The sequence below is a fragment of the Cygnus olor genome, chromosome 3, assembly GCF_009769625.2.
Source record: "Cygnus olor isolate bCygOlo1 chromosome 3, bCygOlo1.pri.v2, whole genome shotgun sequence".
Taxonomy (NCBI): Eukaryota; Metazoa; Chordata; class Aves; order Anseriformes; family Anatidae; genus Cygnus; species Cygnus olor.
Genome location: NC_049171.1, coordinates 3635204 through 3655125, shown reverse-complemented (window position 1 = coordinate 3655125; position 19922 = coordinate 3635204). Strand labels below are relative to the sequence as shown.

Sequence of the window (19922 nt, the reverse complement as noted above, 5' to 3'; positions counted from 1 at the left end):
GAAGGAACCCACATGGAGAAGCACACTTGCTCTTATCCCAAGCCAAGGTTTTTACTTATTAACAAAACCTGATTTCCATCCCCTGGTCCTGTGTGATAATGGTTTGAAACCCTAGAAATGCAAAAAAAATATGCCTATATTATTTAGTTCTTTCTTCCTTTCTTCCTTTCCTTTCTTCCTTTCCTTTCTTCCTTTCTTCCTTTCTTTCTTCCTTTCTTCCTTTCTTTCTTTCTTTCTTTTTCTTCCTTTCTTCCTTTCTTCCTTTCTTCCTTTCTTCCTTTCTTCCTTCTTTCTTTCCTTCTTTCCTTCTTTCCTTCTTCCTTCCTTCCTTCCTTTCTTCCTTTCTTCCTTTTCTTCTTTTTCAGTGAAACTCTTTCTGAATTTAGCCATGTGAATCCTGCAGCAGCTCCTTAGCAGCTCGCTGCCACGTGATGTTGAGGCAGGTGATTTTTACGAGAGATAAGAGGAGGTTGCTCAAGACCTCCTGCTGGTTTCCTTATCTCATTCCTGTAGTGGTGGATTTTGCTCCAAAGCCTGAAGCTTGCCACAACCAGAGCAAACATCTTTTTCTCTGATACTCTAAAAATCCCTGCAAGAGTAAAAATTAAAATTAAAAGTATTATTATTATTATTAATATTATTATTAATAATAATAATAATAATAATAATAATAATAATAATAATAATAAAAAGAAGAAGAAAAGGTTTTCTTTCCTGCCTTATTTGGACACATGAAAGATTTATAGGCTCCTTGGAAAGCATCTCTAATGGAGAACCTTTCTGGGCTGGATTCAGTTTCGTCTACCAAAGGAACCCACCTCAAAAACGGGCATTTCTCCTGCCCAAATGGACTGAAAAAGGAACGGCAACTTCATCACTTCCTCAGAGAAGAAAGAGGCCAGCTCCCCGTGCAAAGCCTTAATTTGTGCTTTCAGTTCTTGAAAAAGACAACGAAGCATTTGCCAAAAACCAGGTGGCTGCTCCGGGAGGATCAAAAAGGACAGCTCAAAGACCCCAGAGCAAGGCAAAACAAATGCTTTTGTAAAGGTGCTGGTATGCCACTTGTAGAAAAATAAATAAATAAAAATAAAATAAAATAAAGAACAGCAAAAAAACTATTTGGAAATAAGGAGGTATTGGAAAAAAGGGTAAGGAGCTTGGGTGATGGTCTGCAGCACGCATGGTCAGCGGTGCTGAGCACTTGTGAGCTGCATCGTGCAAAGGTCAGGCCACAAGTCGGGTCCTTCTGCCTGTTGTCAGCCAACAAAACCTCACAGCAGCAAGGAAATATCTGCAAAAGCAAACAAGGACCGGCACCGCGAGGGATCGCAGCGTGAGGCAGAGTCTGAGTGAGGCTGGGCAGGCCACGAGGGGTTCATTTGCTTTTTGGTGATGATTTTCATTTCCAAAGCACGGAGAAAAACACAGCGAAGGGTGTCTTTGCTGGTTAAAGATTATATTGAAAGGAAGCTGCTGGTCCAAGGGCCTTTGCCCAGTGTATCGAAGCACAAACACACTTAAGGACATGCCCCAGTGTTTGTGCAGTGTTTATTGGAGATGTTGCTGGTGCATTGAAGTTTATTGAATGCAATTGCTCCGTTTTTTGTTTTGTTTTGTTTTGTTTCTCTTGCTTTGCCCAAGCTCAGCAGGACGAAGCTGGGAAGAAGAGGATGAATGGCCCGATTTATCTGGTGCTGCTTGGCGTCACCTTGTGCCCTGCGAGTTCCTACAAGGCATACATCACATCTAAACCCAGCAAAGCCCACCCGCTCATCACATCCCTCCCGCTGTGTGTGCAGGGCTGAGCATCTGCCCCCTGCTCCTGCTCGCGGAGAATTTGTTGTATCCCCACCTCTCCCAGAGGGGGCTGAGAAAAATGTATATACATGGTTTTTCTCTTTAAAGTGAAGCTTTGGCACCCTCGTGGTCTGGAACAGGACATGAAACTGGGTCTTAGAATGACCTGCGGTGTTCACAGTTCTTGCGAGAGTTGGCCAAAACGTCAAGTGGAAAAGAAGTAAATTGGCACGGTGCGGACTTGCTGGGCTTCCAGGGGAAAACTGCAGAGGATGGTGGCAGGATGGGGGTGGGATGGACGGGGGGTGGAGGTGGGATGGCGATGGGATGGAGGTGAGGTGGTGGTGAGAAGGAGAAGGGAAGGAGATGGGAAGGAGGTGGGATGGAGGTGAGATGGAGGTGGGATGGCCGCGGCATGGAGGTGAGATGGAGATGGGATGGAGGTGGGATGGAGGTGGGCAGGGAGGAGGAAGGAAGCAGTGGGATGGAGGCAGAAAGCAGGCAGGCTGGAGAAAGGAATCACACAGTTTGGAGAAGGGAAGCAGCTTGGATGGAAGCAGGACAGCGGAGGAAAGCGAACGGGATGGAGGCAGGCAAACAGGTTGCAGGCAGGCTGCAGAAGGGAACTGGGAAGGTTGGAGGAGGGAATTAGGCAGGATGGGGTGGGAAACGGATGGGATGGAGGCGGGCCGGAGAAGGAGGAGGAGGAGGAGGAGAAAGAGGAGGAGCAGAAGGAGGAGGAGAAGCAGGAGGAAGAGGAGGAGAGCAGCGGGCTGCAGGCAGGAAGGGCACGAGGGGGGGGGGGGGCGGAGGCGGGGAGCAGCAGTGGGCGGGCGGGGAAAGGGAAAGGGGCCGGGAAAGGAGCAGGGAACGGGGCAGGGGCTGGCAACGGGGCAGGGAAAGGGGCCGGGGCAGAGGAGGAGCCGCCTGCCCGTGACTCAGCCGCCCGGAGCTGCCCCTTCGCGCAGCGGGGCCGGGGCGAGCAGCGGGAGCGCAGCGGGGGACGGTGAGGATTGCCGGGGGGGGGGGGGGGACGACGACACGGGGAAGGGACGGGTTCAGCCTTTGGGGGGGCTTTGGGGGGCTCCGTGCTGCGGCTTTGCAGCGGAATCGGGGGCAGGGCTCGCAGCTCCGCTTGTTTTTCCAGCTTGGTTTTGGGGTTGGGGGTTCGGGGGGATGCTGGCGCAAGGGGAGAGAGCAGGGGAAGGGCAGGGGAAGGGCAGGGAGGGGAAGGACGCCCTAATTTCCTAACAGGGGTCGGGTGGGAGCAGAAGACGGCGGGGTTGTTGCTGAAGGGCGATGAGGAATGTCCTGTGGTGCTCGCCTGGCTGGGGACGGGGATGGAGAATGGGGATGGGGATGGGGATGGGGATGGGGTTAGGGATGAGGATGAGGGTGGGGATGGGGAAGGGGATGGGGGTGGCCATTCAAGGGGACCCTCTCCCATCCCATGGCTTTGAGATGGAGAGGTGAGTGCAGCCACTTGCATCAAGATGCCCTTCCCATTTGGCCAGGTATCCAGCCTGTGCCAGTGGCTTGGCTTTCCTGGGAAGGGTTGGGTGTGGGGACGAGTGGCTGGCGCATATATATATATTATTATTTTTTCAAAAAGGCCAAAAAACAAATCTAATTCTCCCAATACAGTCATAGGTGGAATGGAGTCACCACACCACGGGTCTGGTGCGTGCCCCTGGGCCACCAAGCTCACCCAGCTGGGCTGGCCAGCTCCGTCCCGACCCTGGCTTTGTTGTGGCTCCGTCACACCGGCAGCCAGAACAAAGGACAAAGCTCATTTGGGGTAAAAGGCTGGAGGAAAGCACATGACAAGGGCTTTGCTGAGCACCTCCTGCCCCCGAGGGCTGGGGCTATTGCAGCTGCAGGGGTGGGCCAGCTTTTATCTTCCTCACCCCTATGGAAAAGGGCGTGCGGGTGCCTCCCTGGATGCCCGGAGGGCTTGGGGCCAGACGCCGAAGGAGCCAAGAGGTGCTTCAGGGCTCTGACTTATCTCAGGGCCTGAGCTGCCCGAAGTGGGTGCTGGTATGAGCAGCCTGTTTTGGTGTGGTTTCTGTTCTGACTGGGGCAGGAGGGCGGGGAAATGCCCGCTTAGACGGGACTGACACACAGATCTGGGGGCGAGAAGACCTTTGCGGTGGGGCGCTGCAGTGGAGGGGTTTGCTCAGCATCCGCTGCGTGACCCTGCCCGGCACCGGGCTGAATATTTGCAGCTCTGTCCGTGGGAGAGCAGGCAGGGGAGCACCTCTGGCTTCGAGATTTGATCAGGAGAGATGGAGAGAGCAACTGGGCCGTGTCTCCTGCCACCCCTGCAGACACCCGTCTTGCTGCGGCTGCTTTCCTCCCTCGCTCGCTGCAGCTCCTCTCCGTGAGCCCGAGGGTTGCGCTCAGCCCAAATTTCTTTTCAAGCCTCCAGATGGCTGAATTGCAGGCGTTCTGCCCAGGTAGCTGCTTTCTGGCCTCAACTTCTTGCTCTTTATTCGAGAAATGTCATTACTGGATACGTTGGGACCCAAAGCAGTGGGGCAGGGGATTTGCTGCAGCCCAGGAGGAGGTGGAGCAGCTCGGGGGCCTCGTTGCACACCCCAAGCACCCTCCTGCGACCTGGAGAATCGCCCAGGTGAAGTCTCAAGAAGTCCAACAACCTTTGCCAGGGCAATATTGAAGCTATGAGGCTGTGGGTCCTGCAGGAGAAAGGACTGGGCTGTGCACGAGGCCAGGCTGGGTTTGCTGCTGCCTTTTGGGCTTTCGGGGGCTCGTACAGACCAGGCGGTTCCTCCACCCATGTAGGCGAGGAACAGGGGCATTCGGTGGTAGGGACCCTCCCCAAAACCAGCTTTGCCTTTCCCTGTTGCTTCTTCCCAGCACTGCAGGTCTGGTGAACGGGGCGAGTCGTGGCTTTTATTGCTGAATTAGCCTGCACCACCCCTGGGAGAGCTGCACAGAAGCAGAACCGGCGTGCTTGGGGACGGTGCCAAGGCTGGGAGGGGCAGCAGAGGCTGCCTGCAGGTGGACACCCCCTTTGGAGACCTCTGGGGGCAAAACCAGGGGTGGAAAGGGAAAAGATCTCGCTGGAGCAGCGTGCAGGAGGAAGCAGAGATCTGCAGGCACGGCTGCCCTTACGCAAGTTTGGGTTTTGGTGCCGTTTTCGGGGTGGCGGTGTCTGAAATGGCTGCAAATCTCTCCGGGGAGGGGACGGGTGCGCAGGGAAGATAGCGGCGGTGGGGAGCGGTGACGGAGCCACAGAGGGGGCCGTCTTCCTCTGCCTTTTCGGGGGGGGGAAAGAGGGCGAAGGCAGGAGCCAGCAGCCTGTTTTTGCCGGCCGCAGGCTGCCCCCGTGACTTGCTGTCGCCGGAAATTCGCTCTCTGCAGCCAAGATTTACCGCACGCAGGGCGCTTGCTAAAGCTGGGGGGGTGGGGAGGAAGAAATCACGTGAGATCGAGGCTTTCCCCTTCCTTCTCCACCCAAATCCTCTGGCAAACCTTGGGATAGCGTCATCCAGCTGAGAGCATCGGTCTTTTCCCCCCAGAAATGCCCGCTCTCAGCCCGTTGCAGGCTCGGCGAGGGGGTTGTTTGCTGAAATGGCCGTCAGGCTGCGGGTTGTTTGGGTTGCACAGAAGGAGACGAGGCTGCTCCTGGCCATGAGCCACGTTTTGGGGTGTAAGCAAGCTTGCAAGTGGCGGTGTCCTCTTTCAGCTCCGTCTCTGCTTGGCTGCAGCTGGAGGTGTGCAGCCCGTGTGGTCTCGTAACCTGAGGATTAACCAGGCTGTTGTGCTGCCAGACCTGGGGTGGTGTAAACTGGGGGGACTGGGCTCATCCTGGGGGACAGAGGGGTTTGAGCCCACTCTGTTGCTGCTGCACTGGGCATCTTGGGGCACAGAAATAGCCTGGGTGTAGCTCAGCTGCCTCTGGTCAGGCTGCTGCAGCTTTATCCGGGTGCTGGAAGATAAATCCATGCCTTGCCCACCAGCGTTTGGGTGCTGTGACTGTCCAACCCAACGGGCAGGGTCCCATTTAGACCCACTTGATGCAGAAAAGGCCTCCCAGAGAGGCCAAATGGTCCTGTGATTGGACTGGGAACACCTTCAGAAAGGTGAGATTTGGGGGGCAGGAGGCCCCATGCGTTGCTGAAACTCAACTCAGCTTTTGGGCTGAGCATCCTGCCGAAAGCACGAAGGGCTATGGGGGGAAAAAATCAATAAGTGGTGGATGAATGGGGGAGAAAAATGAAAGAGGGAGGCTGCAGGCGCCTGGGCTTGCTGCTGGCAGAAAGTAGGACACTGCTGCTGGGCTTTCTTCCCTGGAAAGGCTAAACTTGGCTGCGAGTGGGTGGAGGCAGCCTGGAGATGTGTGCGCGTGTCCCCATTGCTCGCAGAGCTGCTGATGGGAGCTGTGGGGCTGCTCCGGCGTGTTTGGCCACAAGGGTTTAAGCCTGGGCTTGCAAAGGTGATTACGCACCCGGCTTGCTGAGATGAGTAGGAATTAGAGCCTCAGCCTCTGCTGCTCAGCGCTGCTGTGAGTATCTGAGGTTTTTAGGGCTGCTCAGGGGAGTTTTGGAGAGGGCTTTTGGTGGAGGGGGGCACCTGAGTGTTTTTGCAGAGGTTGAAGAGCTCGTGGCGTGCCCGAGTCAGGTGTTGGGACGTGGAACCAGCTTGTGCTCTGACATGGGGGGGCTATGCTGAGGGCTTGCCGTGCCCTTGTACTTCCCCCGTGTCTCCGTTCCCTGAACTGGGACTTTCCTGGCATGCTGCCACTTTTCAAAGCCTCCTGAGAAGTCCCCATGGGATGGGAGCTGCTCGTGGGTCACCTCTGCGTGGGCTTGAGCTCCCCACCCTGTGCTGTGAGCACATTTGGGGTCCTCAGGGCCACGAGCTGGCCAAAATGAGGCCATAAACCCCAAAAATGTGCTCTGCAGAAGCATCTTCAAAGAGTGTTGCAGCAAAGAAGGGACTGGCGAGTTTCCTGGGGCTGCAGCCCTGCAGTTTGATCATTTATTCCTTATCCTTTGGTTTTATGGAAGCAAACACAGCTCTTAATGCCCTGCAAACTCAGTCCCTTGGACCTGCTTCAAAAGGGACTTTTACTGCTGCTGCTAATCCCGCAGCAGACGATGAGCAGGGGTACCTTGTCCGATGCACTTCTGAGTGGCAGGGGGGATTATTAGTGTGCTCTCATGTCTTCTCCTGACCTCTGGGGTAAATTGGGGTTGTCAAGGGCTTTGTGTGGGCACGTTGTGGTCAGAGCCCATGCTGGGGAGGTTTCCAACGATTCCCAAATATGGCTGCAGGTGGAGCGACCCGTGCCGTAGCCAAGATGTGGCCGTCCGTGTCCATCCTGTGCATCCTGGTGGCCTTGGCCAATGCCCGCAGCATTCCTTACTACCCACCACTCTCCAGCGACCTGGTCAACCACATCAACAAGCTCAATACCACCTGGAAGGTGAGTAATGGGATGGTGTTGGGGGAGGACAAAGGGATGATCTCCGTGGGGCTCGGTGGCTGTGGTTTGGGTAATCTCCATGGCTGTGGTTTGGGTTTCTCGCCGCCATGGTTTCATCAAACCAGCTTTGGTCCCAGTTGGCATCTCCACTGAGCTGGTGCCATCACGGATTCCTGCTGTGGTGGTAAGTGGTGATGAGCTCGTAGACCAGGAGGAAGATCTGGAGCACCAGGCTTGTGCCCTTGGTGGCTGTGGAGGGTCCTGTGCCACCTCTCCTTGTCTCTCCCCAGGCAGGACACAACTTCCACAACACTGATATGAGCTACGTGAAGAAGCTCTGTGGCACCTTCCTAGGTGGGCCTAAGCTCCCTGAGAGGTGAGTGCTGGGGGGAAGAAGATGAGGGCCCCCAAAAGCTGCTGTAGATGCTCCTGGTGTGTCTGCAGTGGGTGGGGGGTCTTTCCTGGCAGGCTGTGAGTGGGGTTCCCCTGGGTGCAGCTCACTTTTTGGTACCTTGTGGACATCTTGCATGGGGTTAGTGTGGTGGGGAACTTCCACCCCGTGTTGTACGAGCTACTTGAGCAATCATATAAGTCGTAAGCCTCGAAACTCAGAGCACTGGAGGAGCTGCTGGCCTGGTCTGAGGACTTCAGCAGTGTTCACTCTCCTTCAGCAGTTAATAACAGGAGCAGTCCTCCTCCAGGTCACCTCCTGAGCTGGCTGGAGAGGGCACTGCCCCCGGTCCTGCTTCACTGGGGTTCCTATAACAGGACTTCCCTCTTTCTCCCTCGCAGGGTTGATTTTGCTGCAGATCTGGACTTGCCAGATAACTTCGACTCACGGAAGCAGTGGCCCAACTGTCCCACCATCAGCGAGATAAGAGACCAGGGCTCCTGTGGCTCTTGCTGGGTAAGAGCACAGGTTTCAGGTCATGTCGATACGGGGTTTGGCGGACAGCAAGCAGGCTGCTGAATTTGCTACTGAGCTTTAAAACTGGGGGGCATGGGGGATTCTGCGATGTCTTAGCACTTCAGTGGGCTTGTCCCAGCCACACTTGAGCTTGGTGCTCTCAACTCCTTCCCAGGAGGGGACAGAAATCTGCCTGGTTTCTCTCCCATGGCCTACCCTAACCACCTTGCCTTGTATATTTTTTTTGGGGGGGGGGTTGCCCACAGGCCTTTGGTGCTGTAGAAGCCATTTCAGACAGGATCTGTGTCCACACAAATGCCAAGGTGAGCGTGGAGGTGTCGGCAGAGGACTTGCTGTCGTGCTGCGGCTTCGAGTGTGGCATGGGGTGAGCTTCTGGGGGCACTTGTTGGCTTCGAGGCGGGGTGGGAGGAGCGGGGACACAGCCCGAAGGTGCTGGTATTGTTTCAGTCTTGTCTTTTTAGTCTTCCCCCTCAGCACGAAGCCCCACCGCTGGCTTTTGCTGTAGATGGTAGAGTTGGGTGGGAACATGGAGGTGACTGCATGGCCTGAAGGCCCGTCTGGGCCGTGTCCTGCCTCCACCAGTAGCTGGCCAAAGGGAGGGTCTTTCAGTAGCCCCAAAGCCTTGTTTTTTTGGCAAAATTATTTTACCTGTGGCTTTTGCAGTCTTTGGGAGCAGGGCTGGGAGTTTGGTCTCCGAGCTGAGTGGTTCTGGGGGCAGAAGCTGACCAGGGACCTGGTGAGGAGGCCCCACTACTTTGGGATTTGGAGACATGACTGCTCTTAGCTCCTTCTTGCCCTGAGGCTTTAAAGGATCAACTTCAGCTTCCTTGGCCTGGCTGGAGCTCGAACTTCTGCCTCTTTCCACAGGTGCAATGGTGGTTACCCCTCCGGTGCGTGGAGGTACTGGACAGAGCGGGGCCTCGTGTCCGGGGGCCTCTACGACTCCCACGTGGGTAAGTCCTGGATCGTAGCCTTGTGAAGGCCAAGAGGAGCATCCTCACTAAGTTATGGGGCAGTGCCCTTCGGGACGTGCTGGTCTGTGTCCTCGTGGCTGTACCATGGCCTTGAGCACCTCTGCTAGCCCCGCTGGCTGCTCCTGTCCCCATGGCTCCCTCTGGCCCCCCATGTGGGACAAGACACCCATGTGGCACAGTAGTCACACCTACCACCCCACAAAACTGGGGTTGGGGCAGGTCTGAATCAGTCTGTGGATGTTTTTGTTGGCCTTGGACCAATTTAATATATTTTGGCTGGGGGCAGGAGTCTTTCTGCCGTGTTTCACCTTCCAAAAGCAACTTCCGGACTGGAAACCTCTGCCACCACCTCCTAGCAGGGCCATAAGGTGGTTCAGGTTTCCGTCTTTTCCCTCACCTTGTCAAGAGGGTGGCGGTGGGAAGCAGGTCCAAAGGGAAACCTGCAGCGATTGCTCATCTGGTGATGACCTCCTCTTGCCCTCACCCCACTGATCTGTGGGGTTTCTGGGTTAAAAGGATCATAATTTTGCTCAGGGCATCTGTTGCCTTCTCCAGCTTGGCTGCTGGGGCTGGGGGGTTGCTCGGGGACAGCAGGCTCATGCCACCTCTGCCTTCCAGGCTGCCGTCCCTACTCCATCCCACCCTGTGAGCACCACGTCAATGGCTCCCGGCCACCGTGCACTGGGGAGGGAGGAGAAACCCCCAGGTGCAGCCGGCACTGCGAGCCTGGCTACTCGCCCTCGTACAAGGAGGACAAGCACTACGGTAAGGAGGTGGCCTCCCAGCAGGAGCTCCGTGGGGTGGGTGGGATGAGACCTCTTCCCAAGCAGTTTTATGGCCAACATCCTCAGGATGGGTGCTCGTGAGCCTGTTTGGTGCACCCATTTGTGCTAATTGAGATGGGGGAGGGTCCTCTGGTTGCGGGTCCTCTTGGTTGCGGTAATGTGGGTGCAGGAGGTGACCACCTGGGTTGAAGAGCACGGTGCTGAGTCTGGCCTCACATCTGCTTCCTTCCTCCCTACTGGTAGCTGGGACTCTACGTGGAGGGTTGTCTGGCTGCTTTTTGCATATTTGTCTTAGCATTAAGTAATTTTTCTTTTAGAAGTGAATCTGGAGAAGGGGAGAACTTCCCTTTCCACAGAGGCTGTCTGGTGTAGGTCTTTGGGTACAGAATGGGACCCTTGGGTTAAGCCAAGGGAAGAGGGATGGTTGGAGCCCACTTCCCCTGCTGAGCTGTGCCTGTGTCTCCACAGCAGCTGGGTTTGAATTTAAGCTTTAAGTGGAGAAAGGGCACACTGAGCAGTTATAGTGCAGCCATTTGGAGATATGGGCCCAACAAAACTGGGCTGATGGTAGGACTTCTTCCACCTTGCTAGGCATCACATCCTATGGCGTCCCTCACAGTGAGAAGGAAATCATGGCTGAGATCTACAAGAACGGACCGGTGGAAGGAGCCTTTATTGTCTACGAGGACTTCCTGATGTACAAGTCTGGTGAGCATCGGCACTGAGACTGGTCCCTACCTCACCCATAGGGTCTGTCCTGCGTGGCCCTTGTCCCTGTACCCAAATCTGAAGGGAGATCTCAGGTTCATATTTGAGTATTTGGTGCTGTGAGAACATGAGCAGATAACATCTCCTTTATCCATTGGTTTGTAGCAAGGGGAATAGGTTTTTAAGAGTGGTTCAAAGGGAAGCCCCAAGAAGGAACTCCCAAAACTGCATCAGAGTTAGGATTTTAGGTAAAATCGTGGCAGATGGACGTCAATTCCTTGCTTTGGGCTGCACTGCCTCTGGGCCTCTTGTCAAGTGCCTCCTTCCTAACTGTCTCTCTCCATTTTAGCTTCAGATTTGAGTTCATTTAACCAAAAAGGGAAAACCCCAAAAGAAAAACCACCAAAAAACCTTTCTCAGCTGGTCTCTCAGTTTTCGTATTTAATATTTTGGAAGCTGGCAGCTCTCTGCGGGGGGAAAGCTGTTGATGTGTTGGTGCTGCCTTGCAGGGGTGTACCAGCACGTGTCTGGGGAGCAGGTCGGAGGCCACGCGATCCGGATCCTGGGCTGGGGGGTCGAAAACGGGACCCCCTACTGGCTGGCTGCTAACTCCTGGAACACCGACTGGGGGGATAACGGTGAGGAGCACAAAGCTATCGGTGTCAGGGGGGCTGCCCCCATTCCCCGGTCTCCTTGGGCACTCGGCGAGGCAGGGGAACTGACGTGCTCCGGTGTCCTTCCAGGCTTCTTCAAAATCCTCCGAGGAGAGGACCACTGCGGCATCGAGTCCGAAATCGTGGCCGGCATCCCCCGGACGGAGCAATACTGGAAGAGGGTGTAACTGGCCTCGTGCATCACTGCTGAGTTGATCAAACCACAAATAATCCCGAGTCCCCGATGCTTTTAACCGATAGCGGGTTGGGCGCAGAGCCCCCACTCTAAGAGACGATAGTTGAGGTTACTTTATTAAAGCTTTTTATCTTTTTGTTTTGTATTTTTTTTTATTTTTTAGTTGTATGATGGAGCTGGAGGTGGCAGGTCCTGTACTGGTGCCAGCTGCCGTCTGCAAGCCCTCTGCTCCTGCTGGGTCGCAGCCGGGGGCACTCCCTGCTCAAAGGACTGCTGGGGGGCTTGCTGGCCTCTTTGTGCCGTGGTCTTTGGCTAGCCCGGACCCCTTCCAGCCCAGTCTGTTACTGGGAGGGAGGGAAGCAGTAGCTTTGCGCTGGGAGCAGGGATTTGGTGGGGCAGCAGAGACGGAGGCTGCTGGCAAATCCAGGCATGGCCGGTGCACCCCTGGCTGGGGCGGTCTGACTGTTAGCAGAGAGTGTGTGCCTTGTTGAATTGGCTAAACATAGTCCCATTAGTGACAAAATACTGATGAACTTGATGCGGGGCTGCCTACAGCCCCTCCTGCCTGTGACACGTCCTTTCTGCATCGCTTGCTCTGCTCCATTATTTCGGCTGCTTTTTAAACCACTCATTCCTCAGCTGCTGTTGTTTTTTAATTATGTTCTTTTTCTTTTTCTGCTGTAATGTGGGGTTATTGATCCTAGGGAAGGGCCTGTCTGGAGCTCCATGAGCTTTGATCGAATGTCCTGCAGCATTCAGGAGCACGCTGGGAAGGGCAAACTGCTTTTGGCCAGGGCTACGCAGCTCGGGCCATGCCTTGGCAAGGGTGCTGCTGCGTGTTGCGAGCTGGTGTAGTACTTTGGGACTGCAGATGATGTTCTCCAGGTCTGCCACAGGGAGCTCATGCAGATGCTTGGAGGTATCTGGCGAACTTGCACGCAACTGAAGCTTTCTCTGAGCCACAGGTGGCAAGGAAGTAAAAGTAATCTTATTTTTGTTATTGGGGGAAGTGTAATAGCAGTGTAGGAGGAATCATGCGATTTGCCAACACTAATATAGTGAAAGAGCTTTTGATTTTCTTTTAAAGCACAAAGTATATTGCTGAGCTAATGCTACAGGGCTGAAATAAGTGAAGCAGGCTCTCCCTTGTACTGTAAAATAGCCCCTCACCTCTGCCTACTGAACCAGTGAGACAGAGGTTTGGTGTGTGTGAATGAAACAACCGTGCCAATAAACGATTTCTCCAACGTCTCGTCTCCTGCCCCTTGTTGACTTCTCCTTCAGGAGCTAAAACCATCCTCAACTCTTCTGCTGTTGCTTTGCTGTTGTGGAAGCCGGGTGAGGCCCTTTTGTGCCAGTGCAAGCTGTCCCTGCCCCATCCTCTGGCCATGCTGGTGGCAGCGGGGCTGCAGCCGCTGCCTGGGACCTGCGCTGGCCCCCGAGCAGTGCCAAGTCCTGGTGGCACAGAGGATGCTCCACCGGGGACCAGAGGGAAGCCAGGGGTGCAGGGCTGGGGAAACAGGGATGTAGCCGGGCACTGGAAAGCACGGCAGCAGCCCAAGGGTGCTGTGCCCCGACCCCTGCTGAACACACTGCGTTCAGCCCCTCGGGCCTTCTGCTGCAGGCTTTTAGGCAAGGAAACCTCCAGACCAAGCCCAGGGCTACAAAGCTGGCACTGCTACGAGAGTATGGAGTAAAATGAGAGGCGGGATACAGCTAGCTGGATAGGGTATAGCAAGGCTGGAGCTCAAGAGATGAGCAAGCAGCAGCTGTAGAATAGACTGGTCTTGACCTTGAAAGGTTTCTAGAGAGCAGCAGAGCCCCCAGAAGGGCTGCCTGTAGTCTCCCAGCCTGCAACATGCTCTAAGGCTCTAACTTACCTCCTGCCTGGCTCCAGCTCCATCCCAGAAGAGCAGAGAAGGTCCCCAGTGTAGGCACAGCTTCCCCACTCCTCCTCTTCCCAACAGGGACCGGTATAAAAGTCAACGTACTGAGCGTTAGCTGTCTCCCCCCGGGTTACAATTCACTTTTCAGGCCCAACCTATAGGGCATTACTGTGATGCCCTGCAAGGAAGCATCTGCACTTCATGTAACTTGTGCAACAGTGGGGAACTAGCACAATAAGAGAAATAACGGCGGAAGAAATTCTCAAACACTCTTTTTTTTTTTTCCAAGGAAAACTTTAATGTCAACAACAGGAAGCTGCACAAAGGGAGCTACCGCAAGGTTTTTGAACAACAGCTTAAAACTATCTACATAGGTACTCGTGGAGTAGGGCTGCTTCCTCCAAGTAACAGTCTGGCCACACAGGCTTGGCCTTGCAAAGGCCACCAAACGCCCCTGGTAGGGGTAGGCTTTGCCCTGTCCTGCCCCAGGCTGTCCCCCCCCCCATCACACAGCCAAGCAGCAGTGAGGGATTAGGGTGACTGAAAGCAAAAATCCAGGAAAACAGGACTTGAAAGTCGTTTCCTCTTCCCACCCCTGGCGTTCCCTGTGGGAACGCAGCCTGCTTGAAGTCCAGGCTGATGGGTTTCGAAGCAGCAGTGGAAAGCTCTTCCAGTTTGCACGTCAGACTCACTCGCAGCACCCCGAGCTGCAGCCAAGTGGGCCAGGAAAACCTGCCTGGGCCACCCCAGGCTCCCTGTGGGCTACAGAAGTGCAGAGCCCAGAGCATGCAGCAAAGGTGGGTGGCTGTGCTCACATCGGGCTCAAGGCAACTCCTTCCCATTCCCTTTCACCACCTCCCCAGCTGCTAAAACCCAAAGCTTTGCAACGCACAGTGCCACCTGTACGAAGGAGCTGCAAGAGCCGGCTTTGGGCAGGGTGCACGTTCCAGCAGCCAGAGCAGCACGCCTCCGACACTGAGCAAGGAAAGGGCTCGTTTCAAGCCTAGCAGCCTCCTCAAATACAACGACAGAAAGGTGAAGATCGCCCCTGGTTCCAGGTGCCAGGAGGGCAACCAGCCCAGGCTGGTGGCCAGAAGACAGCCAGAGCTTTCTGCTGGCTAAGTGCAGTGCCTCCTGGCTGAAGCCAGAGCCCTCCGCGTGGGGAAAAGGGGCTGTGTAAGAAGGAGAGGCCAAACCCAAAAAAGGCTCCCGTCCCGCGGCTCTGAGCTGGAAAGGGGTCTCAAATGTCAAGCAAGAAAAGAGGCAACTGGAGTTTCTATTTCAACCATCCTAACCAAAAAAAAAAAAAAACAAAAATCCAATCGGTAGTAATCAGGTAAACCGTCCAACAGGAAAGGAGGGAAAAACCAAAATCCAAATTCAACCCCAAACAGTAAGACTCCGATTGGTGCTTGCAACCAGCCACGCAGGCAGCAAGAGAGGTGAGGAGCGGAGCCTGGCGACGCCATGCTGTCCCCCCAGGGGCTCCAGGCCACCGGCGTCCCGTCCTCATCACCGCCCGCGGGCCCGGTGGCACCCGGCTGTCCCCACCAGCAGGGGCAAGGAGCCTCCCGCCTCTGCTGCCCGTCCGCCGACCGTCTCTTCTCTCCCACCGCCTGCCCGCCCTTCAGTTCTCGCCCGCCTGGACGTACTCTTCGGCGGCCTTGGAGATGGTGCTGAGGTACTGCCAGCTGAGGGCGGCCAGCAGCATGGCGCACGACAGGTAGATGGGGGAGTAGTGGTGGCGCGAGGCCATGGGGCCGCCGGGCAGGCTCATGGCGCGGATGGAGGCGATGATCTGCTGCGTCTTGTTGGACGAAGGGTCCGTGCTGGGGATCTTCTGGTAGATCTGCGGAGGGGAAGGAGGAATAATGGGCTCCTTAAACAAGGGAAACACATGCACGGCAGAGGAAGACCATGGGGCACAAGGCATGGTCCTCAGGAGTTAACTCAGTGGGGGACTGCCCTGGAGCAGCAGGACCAGGGAGGTGATCGTCCCCCTGAACTCTGCTCTGCTGAGGCTGCACCTCGAGTGCTGTGCTCAGTTTTGGGTCCCTCACTACAAGAAGGACATCGAGGCCCTGGAGCATGTCCAGAGCAGGGCTACGAAGCTGGTGAAGGGCCTGGAGCACAAGTCCTGTGAGGAGCGGCTGAGGGCACCGGGGGTGTTTAGTCTGGAGAAGAGGAGGCTCAGGGGAGACCTTATTGCTCTCTGCAACTGCCTGAAAGGAAGGTGTGGGGAGCTGGGGGTCGGCCTCTTCCCACAGGTAACCAGTGATAGGACTATTAGGAAGAACTTCTTTACTGAAAGGGTTGTTAGGCGTTGGAATGGGCTGCCCAGGGAAGTGGTTGAGTCACCATCCCTGGAGGTCTTTAAAAGACGTTTAGATGTAGAGCTTAGTGATATGGTTTAGTGGAGGGCTGGTTAGTGTTAGGTCAGAGGTCGGACTCGGTGATCTTGGAGGTCTCTTCCAACCTAGATGATTCTGTGATTCTGTGACTAGAGGGAATGGCCTCAAGTTATGCCAGGGGAGGTTCAGGTTGGAAATGCGGAGACATTTCTTCTCAGAAAGAGCAGTCAGGCATTGGGACGGGTTGCCCAGGGAGGTGGTGGAGTCACCATCCCTGGGGGTGTTCAAGGAAAGGTTGGACGTGGTGCTTAGGGACATGGTTTAGTGGGTGACATTGGTGGTAGGGGGATGGTTGGACCAGATAATCTCGGAGGTCTTTTCCAACTTTAATGACTCTGTGATTCTGTGATTCTAAGGCCCAGCTGCTGCATGGGGCCAGGGCCCGCTTCCCTTGAGAAGTGCGTTAAGCCAGGCAGCCTCTTGAGGGCACCCCGTGATGGGAGATGGGCTGCAGGGCCTCAAACACAATCCACTGACTGACTACAAGTGGTGGTGCTGGGGCAAGCGGCTCTAGCCCAGCAAACCTCACTCACTGCCAGCATGCTGCAGCCCACCCCAAACCAGGTGACAGCCACCTCAGCTGGATAATCCCATTGTTTTGGGGGTCTTCTTTTCATGGTCTGCATGAGTTTTCTGGAGGCATCCAGACCTTCCTCTAGGCTAAGGTGTCACTGTCCCTTGTCATAGGTTTGGTCTGCCTGCAGAAGAAGCTCTAATAACTCACGGTTTTGGGTCTCCCACATGCAGAATGATCTAACAGCCCTTTTGATCTAACAGCCCTCACTGGATTATTTTTTCCCCTAGGAGTCCACCCACCAGCTGTCCTTCCACATAAACTTTTAACATCCACAGCGCCCCAAAGCCAGGAGTCCCACTGCTTAACAACCTGAGACGAGCTGCCCTCATCTACTGCTGCCCATGAAGTGGAACCACAGACTGCATCACACTCGCTGCAACTACGGACACGGTGTAAACAAGAGCGCTCACCATGGAGCTGTCTGCGGGGAGGTGATGCAACCTGTTCAGAAGAACCAGTCCTCTTGCCCGCTCAGAGAGAGGAAGCCCTCACGCTGTGAAAGCTGACTCATCTTGCTCTTGACCAGAATGAAGACAAGACCTTGGTCTCTGCCTCTCAACGCAGGCGCAGACCGAGGGTATATTTAAAGAATGTCAAGCACCCAGTTTGGTCCACGCCAAAACCATGTCAGGCATCGCCATGCCCTGGTGATGGACTAATAGAGACGTAACAAAGGGATTAACAGGTTCGTGGGTCTGCAAGGGACTGCCAATTCCACACCAGGAACAAGAACAGCAACAGCCAGAAATGACTCGAAGCAAGCTGCTCAACCTACCTCTTCCACATACTGGTACATGATGGCTTTGACAGCCTGTATGTTTGTGGCATCCATCATCAGAGTGACGGCTTGTCCCTTCCGGATCTTCACTACACCCCTGAACACCTGCTTGTTGTTATAGCAGGCGGCCAGAGTGGCGATGGCCATCACCTAAGGAGAAAAACAAAGAGCCCTCACTACATTGCAAGGAGCCTGCCCAGGGAATAACCTCGGCCCAAGCGATATCAATGGCAAAACACCGGAGTGGAACCACAATCCCACCTACAGCACGCACAAGCAAAGAAAGAAGAGAGAAGAGAATAAAACAGGTCGGAGTTTGCTCTAAATAAAGATACCTTCACTTGGAGCATTTCCTGGCTCTCTGATGAATTATTGCAGCTGCAGGATGACTTGACAAAGAGGCAGCATGCATTATGTCAATTAATAATGTGGGTGAATTTGACAACCCAAATGTTGCCTGCCATTCCTCCCCCCAGCCCCACTTTGGACATTCAGTCCCTCTTCCATAGTTTTTTCTTTTGGTTTGGTTTGGTTTAGATTTTAAAGACACATAAAATTTCTACATCTCTCAAATTTGTTTCAATTCAGAGAATAAGCCTAAAAGTGAATTGAGATTGAGGGTCATGTAACTATCCCCATGTTTTTGGCCTGACTTCAAATGGGAGGACAAAGAGGCCTACGCATTCATGCCGTGGATATATGAGAGTCAGAGATTTTTAGCCTTTTCTCAACATCACTGGTGTTTTCTGAGAGAAACAGCAGGTTTCTGCTGAATGGGGACTGAGGGGTCATAAGATGGCGAAGAACGCCACCACTTCAGGTAACCATTGAGGCGCTGTTCATTTCTCTCATCCTCGCGAGACAGACAAGAGGTGGTCATGTTCCTGGTTTTCTCTAAACAACCCTAGATTTCTCATGCACGTTCCCACTTTCTCTGGCCTATTTCCACCTTCCCAGGCGATAAGTTGTTCCTCACTTTCTTCTTGCGTCCTTCTCAATGGTGAAACGCAAAAAGCCACGTAACTTTCCAAGGCTCGTTTTGGGGAATTAGAAAGCAGGTATTCTTTCTTAACAGCGCTTTCTTAACTCCCTTCAGGTTATCGTTCCGTATTTTGTGTTCTATACTCGTCGTTTCCATGCTCTCTTCAGGATGTGTCCAACGCTCGGGTGTCCAGCTGCACGTCAAGGACATCCCTGGCTCCCAGGGGCAGGTCCCAGGCCGCAGGCCGACCTCCTGGCCTGGACCCCAGCCTGGCAGGCGTGGCTCCTGTCAGCGTGGAGCAGCCATCTCACGTCAGCATTGTCTCACCGCAGCCAGGAGACCTCTGGCGGTGCTGACATCAGGGGCACCTCGAGACCCTTGTGATGCCACCACACAGTCACTGTCGCCCTACGGCCTCACAAAAGGTGGCTGGCTATAAGAGCCCTGAGCGGCGCGCCTGCGGCCAGTCCGGCTGGTGGTACTCGAGAGCTCGACGTGCCATTGCTGGAAGGAGCGAGGCGGAGGTGTTGCACGAGGCACACGCAAAGCCATTCTTTTTGCACACTAGCCATCGAGGTTCTTCGGTAATGTCATCAAATATATCTACGTATATGTACCTCATCTGTCCTAAGTAGGGTCTTGCCCACTGTAACCTATCATATTTGCCATTTTAATAGCAATGTTTGTAATCCATACTAAGAATATTTAGTGCTATAGTACTACAGACAACTTTGCTGAACCTAGAAAGCTAACGTATATTTGCTGCTGGAATATTTTCTTCTTGGTTCTCTCTGTAGTAGTCCTGCTGGTGGCACGCGAGGCGTCGAGGTGAAGCCAGCGAGACACGAAGCGTCGAGGTCCTGCCGGCGACCCGCAGCGGAGGTGCTGAGGACCAGAGGCTGCTGATAACCACCTGGCCCCGGGGCAGCCTACCACAGGGGACAACCAACTCCACACCGCGGCAGCTGCAGGCACCATGAACCATCAGGAGCAGCCAGAGGAGGAGGCCCCTGGGGACGAGACGTGCCCCATCTGCCTGGGCCGGCTGTCCAGCACGGCTCGTGTGGACCCCTGCAGGCACTCCTTCTGCCTGGGGTGCATCCTGCCCTGGGCCACTCGAAGAGCCACCTGCCCACTGTGCCGCGGGCGTATTGGGACCATCGCACTCGTGGTGCCGCCCGCCCAGCACGACGCCTCGCCCCGCCGGCCCCGCCGGGGATTGCAGCGCAACGCGGGGCTGGAGCGGCAGCAGCAGCAGCAGCAGCGGCAGAGGAGCCCCTCCAGCTACCGCTCCCGCAGCGTCTCGCCACGGCGCAGGGAGCGCAGCCCCGCCGAAGCACGACGGCTCGTCCGCAGCCGCTCCTGGCACTCGGAGCAGGACGGGCACAGGCTGCCACGGTCCCTGCAGTACCCCGACGCCGAGGACATAGCCGAGTACATCGCCTGGCTACGTCGGGTCCAACTGGAGGAGCCGGGGTCTGGCGACCACGCGGGCCGCCACGCCAGGCCCCGCAACTGAGCAGCGACCGGGCCTCACCTGGGGACGGGCTGGGGGTGGCAGCCACAATTACCCCAGGAATAAATTATGACTTTTCCACCCTGCAAAGCCTCTGCCTCCACTTCTTCCTGCATAGGTCAGCAGGGAGGCTGAACGCAGCCCTCTCCTGCTGTCCGCACCGCCAAGTGGGTTGGGGACGACTGCTGTTGATGGGGAATGGCTGCGGGTGGCGGGTCCCCAAGTGAGCCTGGGGGATGAGAAGTCATTTGGGAGCCACAAAGGTGACCTGGCCCAACT

The 19922-nt window shown here is 55.1% G+C and overlaps 3 protein-coding genes across 7 annotated transcripts in view; 2 read left to right on the top strand and 1 right to left on the bottom strand.

The window, feature by feature from the left end:
• Positions 1-2624: 2624 nt before the first annotated feature.
• Positions 2625-19922, top strand: part of CTSB (cathepsin B) — a 34815-nt gene continuing 17517 nt past the window's right edge. For 2 of the 5 annotated variants that reach the window (XR_005818001.1, XM_040550647.1), the window contains exons 1-8: positions 3915-4253; positions 7098-7249; positions 7540-7625; positions 8042-8156; positions 8423-8541; positions 9045-9130; positions 9770-9916; positions 10528-10644. Coding sequence is in view for 4 of the 5 variants with exons in the window: in XM_040550647.1 (XP_040406581.1) it covers positions 4226-4253; positions 7098-7249; positions 7540-7625; positions 8042-8156; positions 8423-8541; positions 9045-9130; positions 9770-9916; positions 10528-10644 (850 nt within the window). In the remaining variant the exon portion in view is untranslated. Of the gene's footprint in view, positions 2804-3632; positions 4254-6285; positions 6326-7097; positions 7250-7539; positions 7626-8041; positions 8157-8422; positions 8542-9044; positions 9131-9769; positions 9917-10527; positions 10645-11153; positions 11283-11387; positions 11630-19922 lie in introns of those variants that run through there. The other 3 variants (XM_040550648.1, XM_040550646.1, XM_040550649.1) reach the window with 3 other exon arrangements.
• On the bottom strand, positions 13665-17392 carry LOC121066877 (squalene synthase-like). The gene is made up of 2 exons (XM_040550658.1): positions 17143-17392; positions 13665-15228 (listed from the first exon to the last, which is right to left on the bottom strand). The coding sequence occupies exons 1-2, from the start codon at positions 17290-17292 to the stop codon at positions 15007-15009; spliced, it is 372 nt and encodes a 123-aa protein (XP_040406592.1). The 5' UTR covers positions 17293-17392; the 3' UTR covers positions 13665-15006.
• LOC121066874 (E3 ubiquitin-protein ligase Topors-like) lies at positions 18260-19765 on the top strand. The gene is made up of 2 exons (XM_040550654.1): positions 18260-18711; positions 18928-19765. Exon 2 carries the CDS (start codon positions 19104-19106, stop codon positions 19644-19646), a length of 543 nt encoding a protein of 180 aa, XP_040406588.1. The 5' UTR covers positions 18260-18711; positions 18928-19103; the 3' UTR covers positions 19647-19765.

Bases quoted from the DNA above. Each gene is read 5' to 3' on its own strand.
- LOC121066877 (XM_040550658.1), bottom strand. From the start codon at position 17,292: ATGGCCATCGCCACTCTGGCCGCCTGCTATAACAACAAGCAGGTGTTC. The intron at 15,229-17,142 runs GTAGGTTGAGCA...TCCCCTCCGCAG, and splicing joins TGTACCAGTATGTGGAAGAG to ATCTACCAGAAGATCCCCAG.
- LOC121066874 (XM_040550654.1), top strand. From the start codon at position 19,104: ATGAACCATCAGGAGCAGCCAGAGGAGGAGGCCCCTGGGGACGAGACG.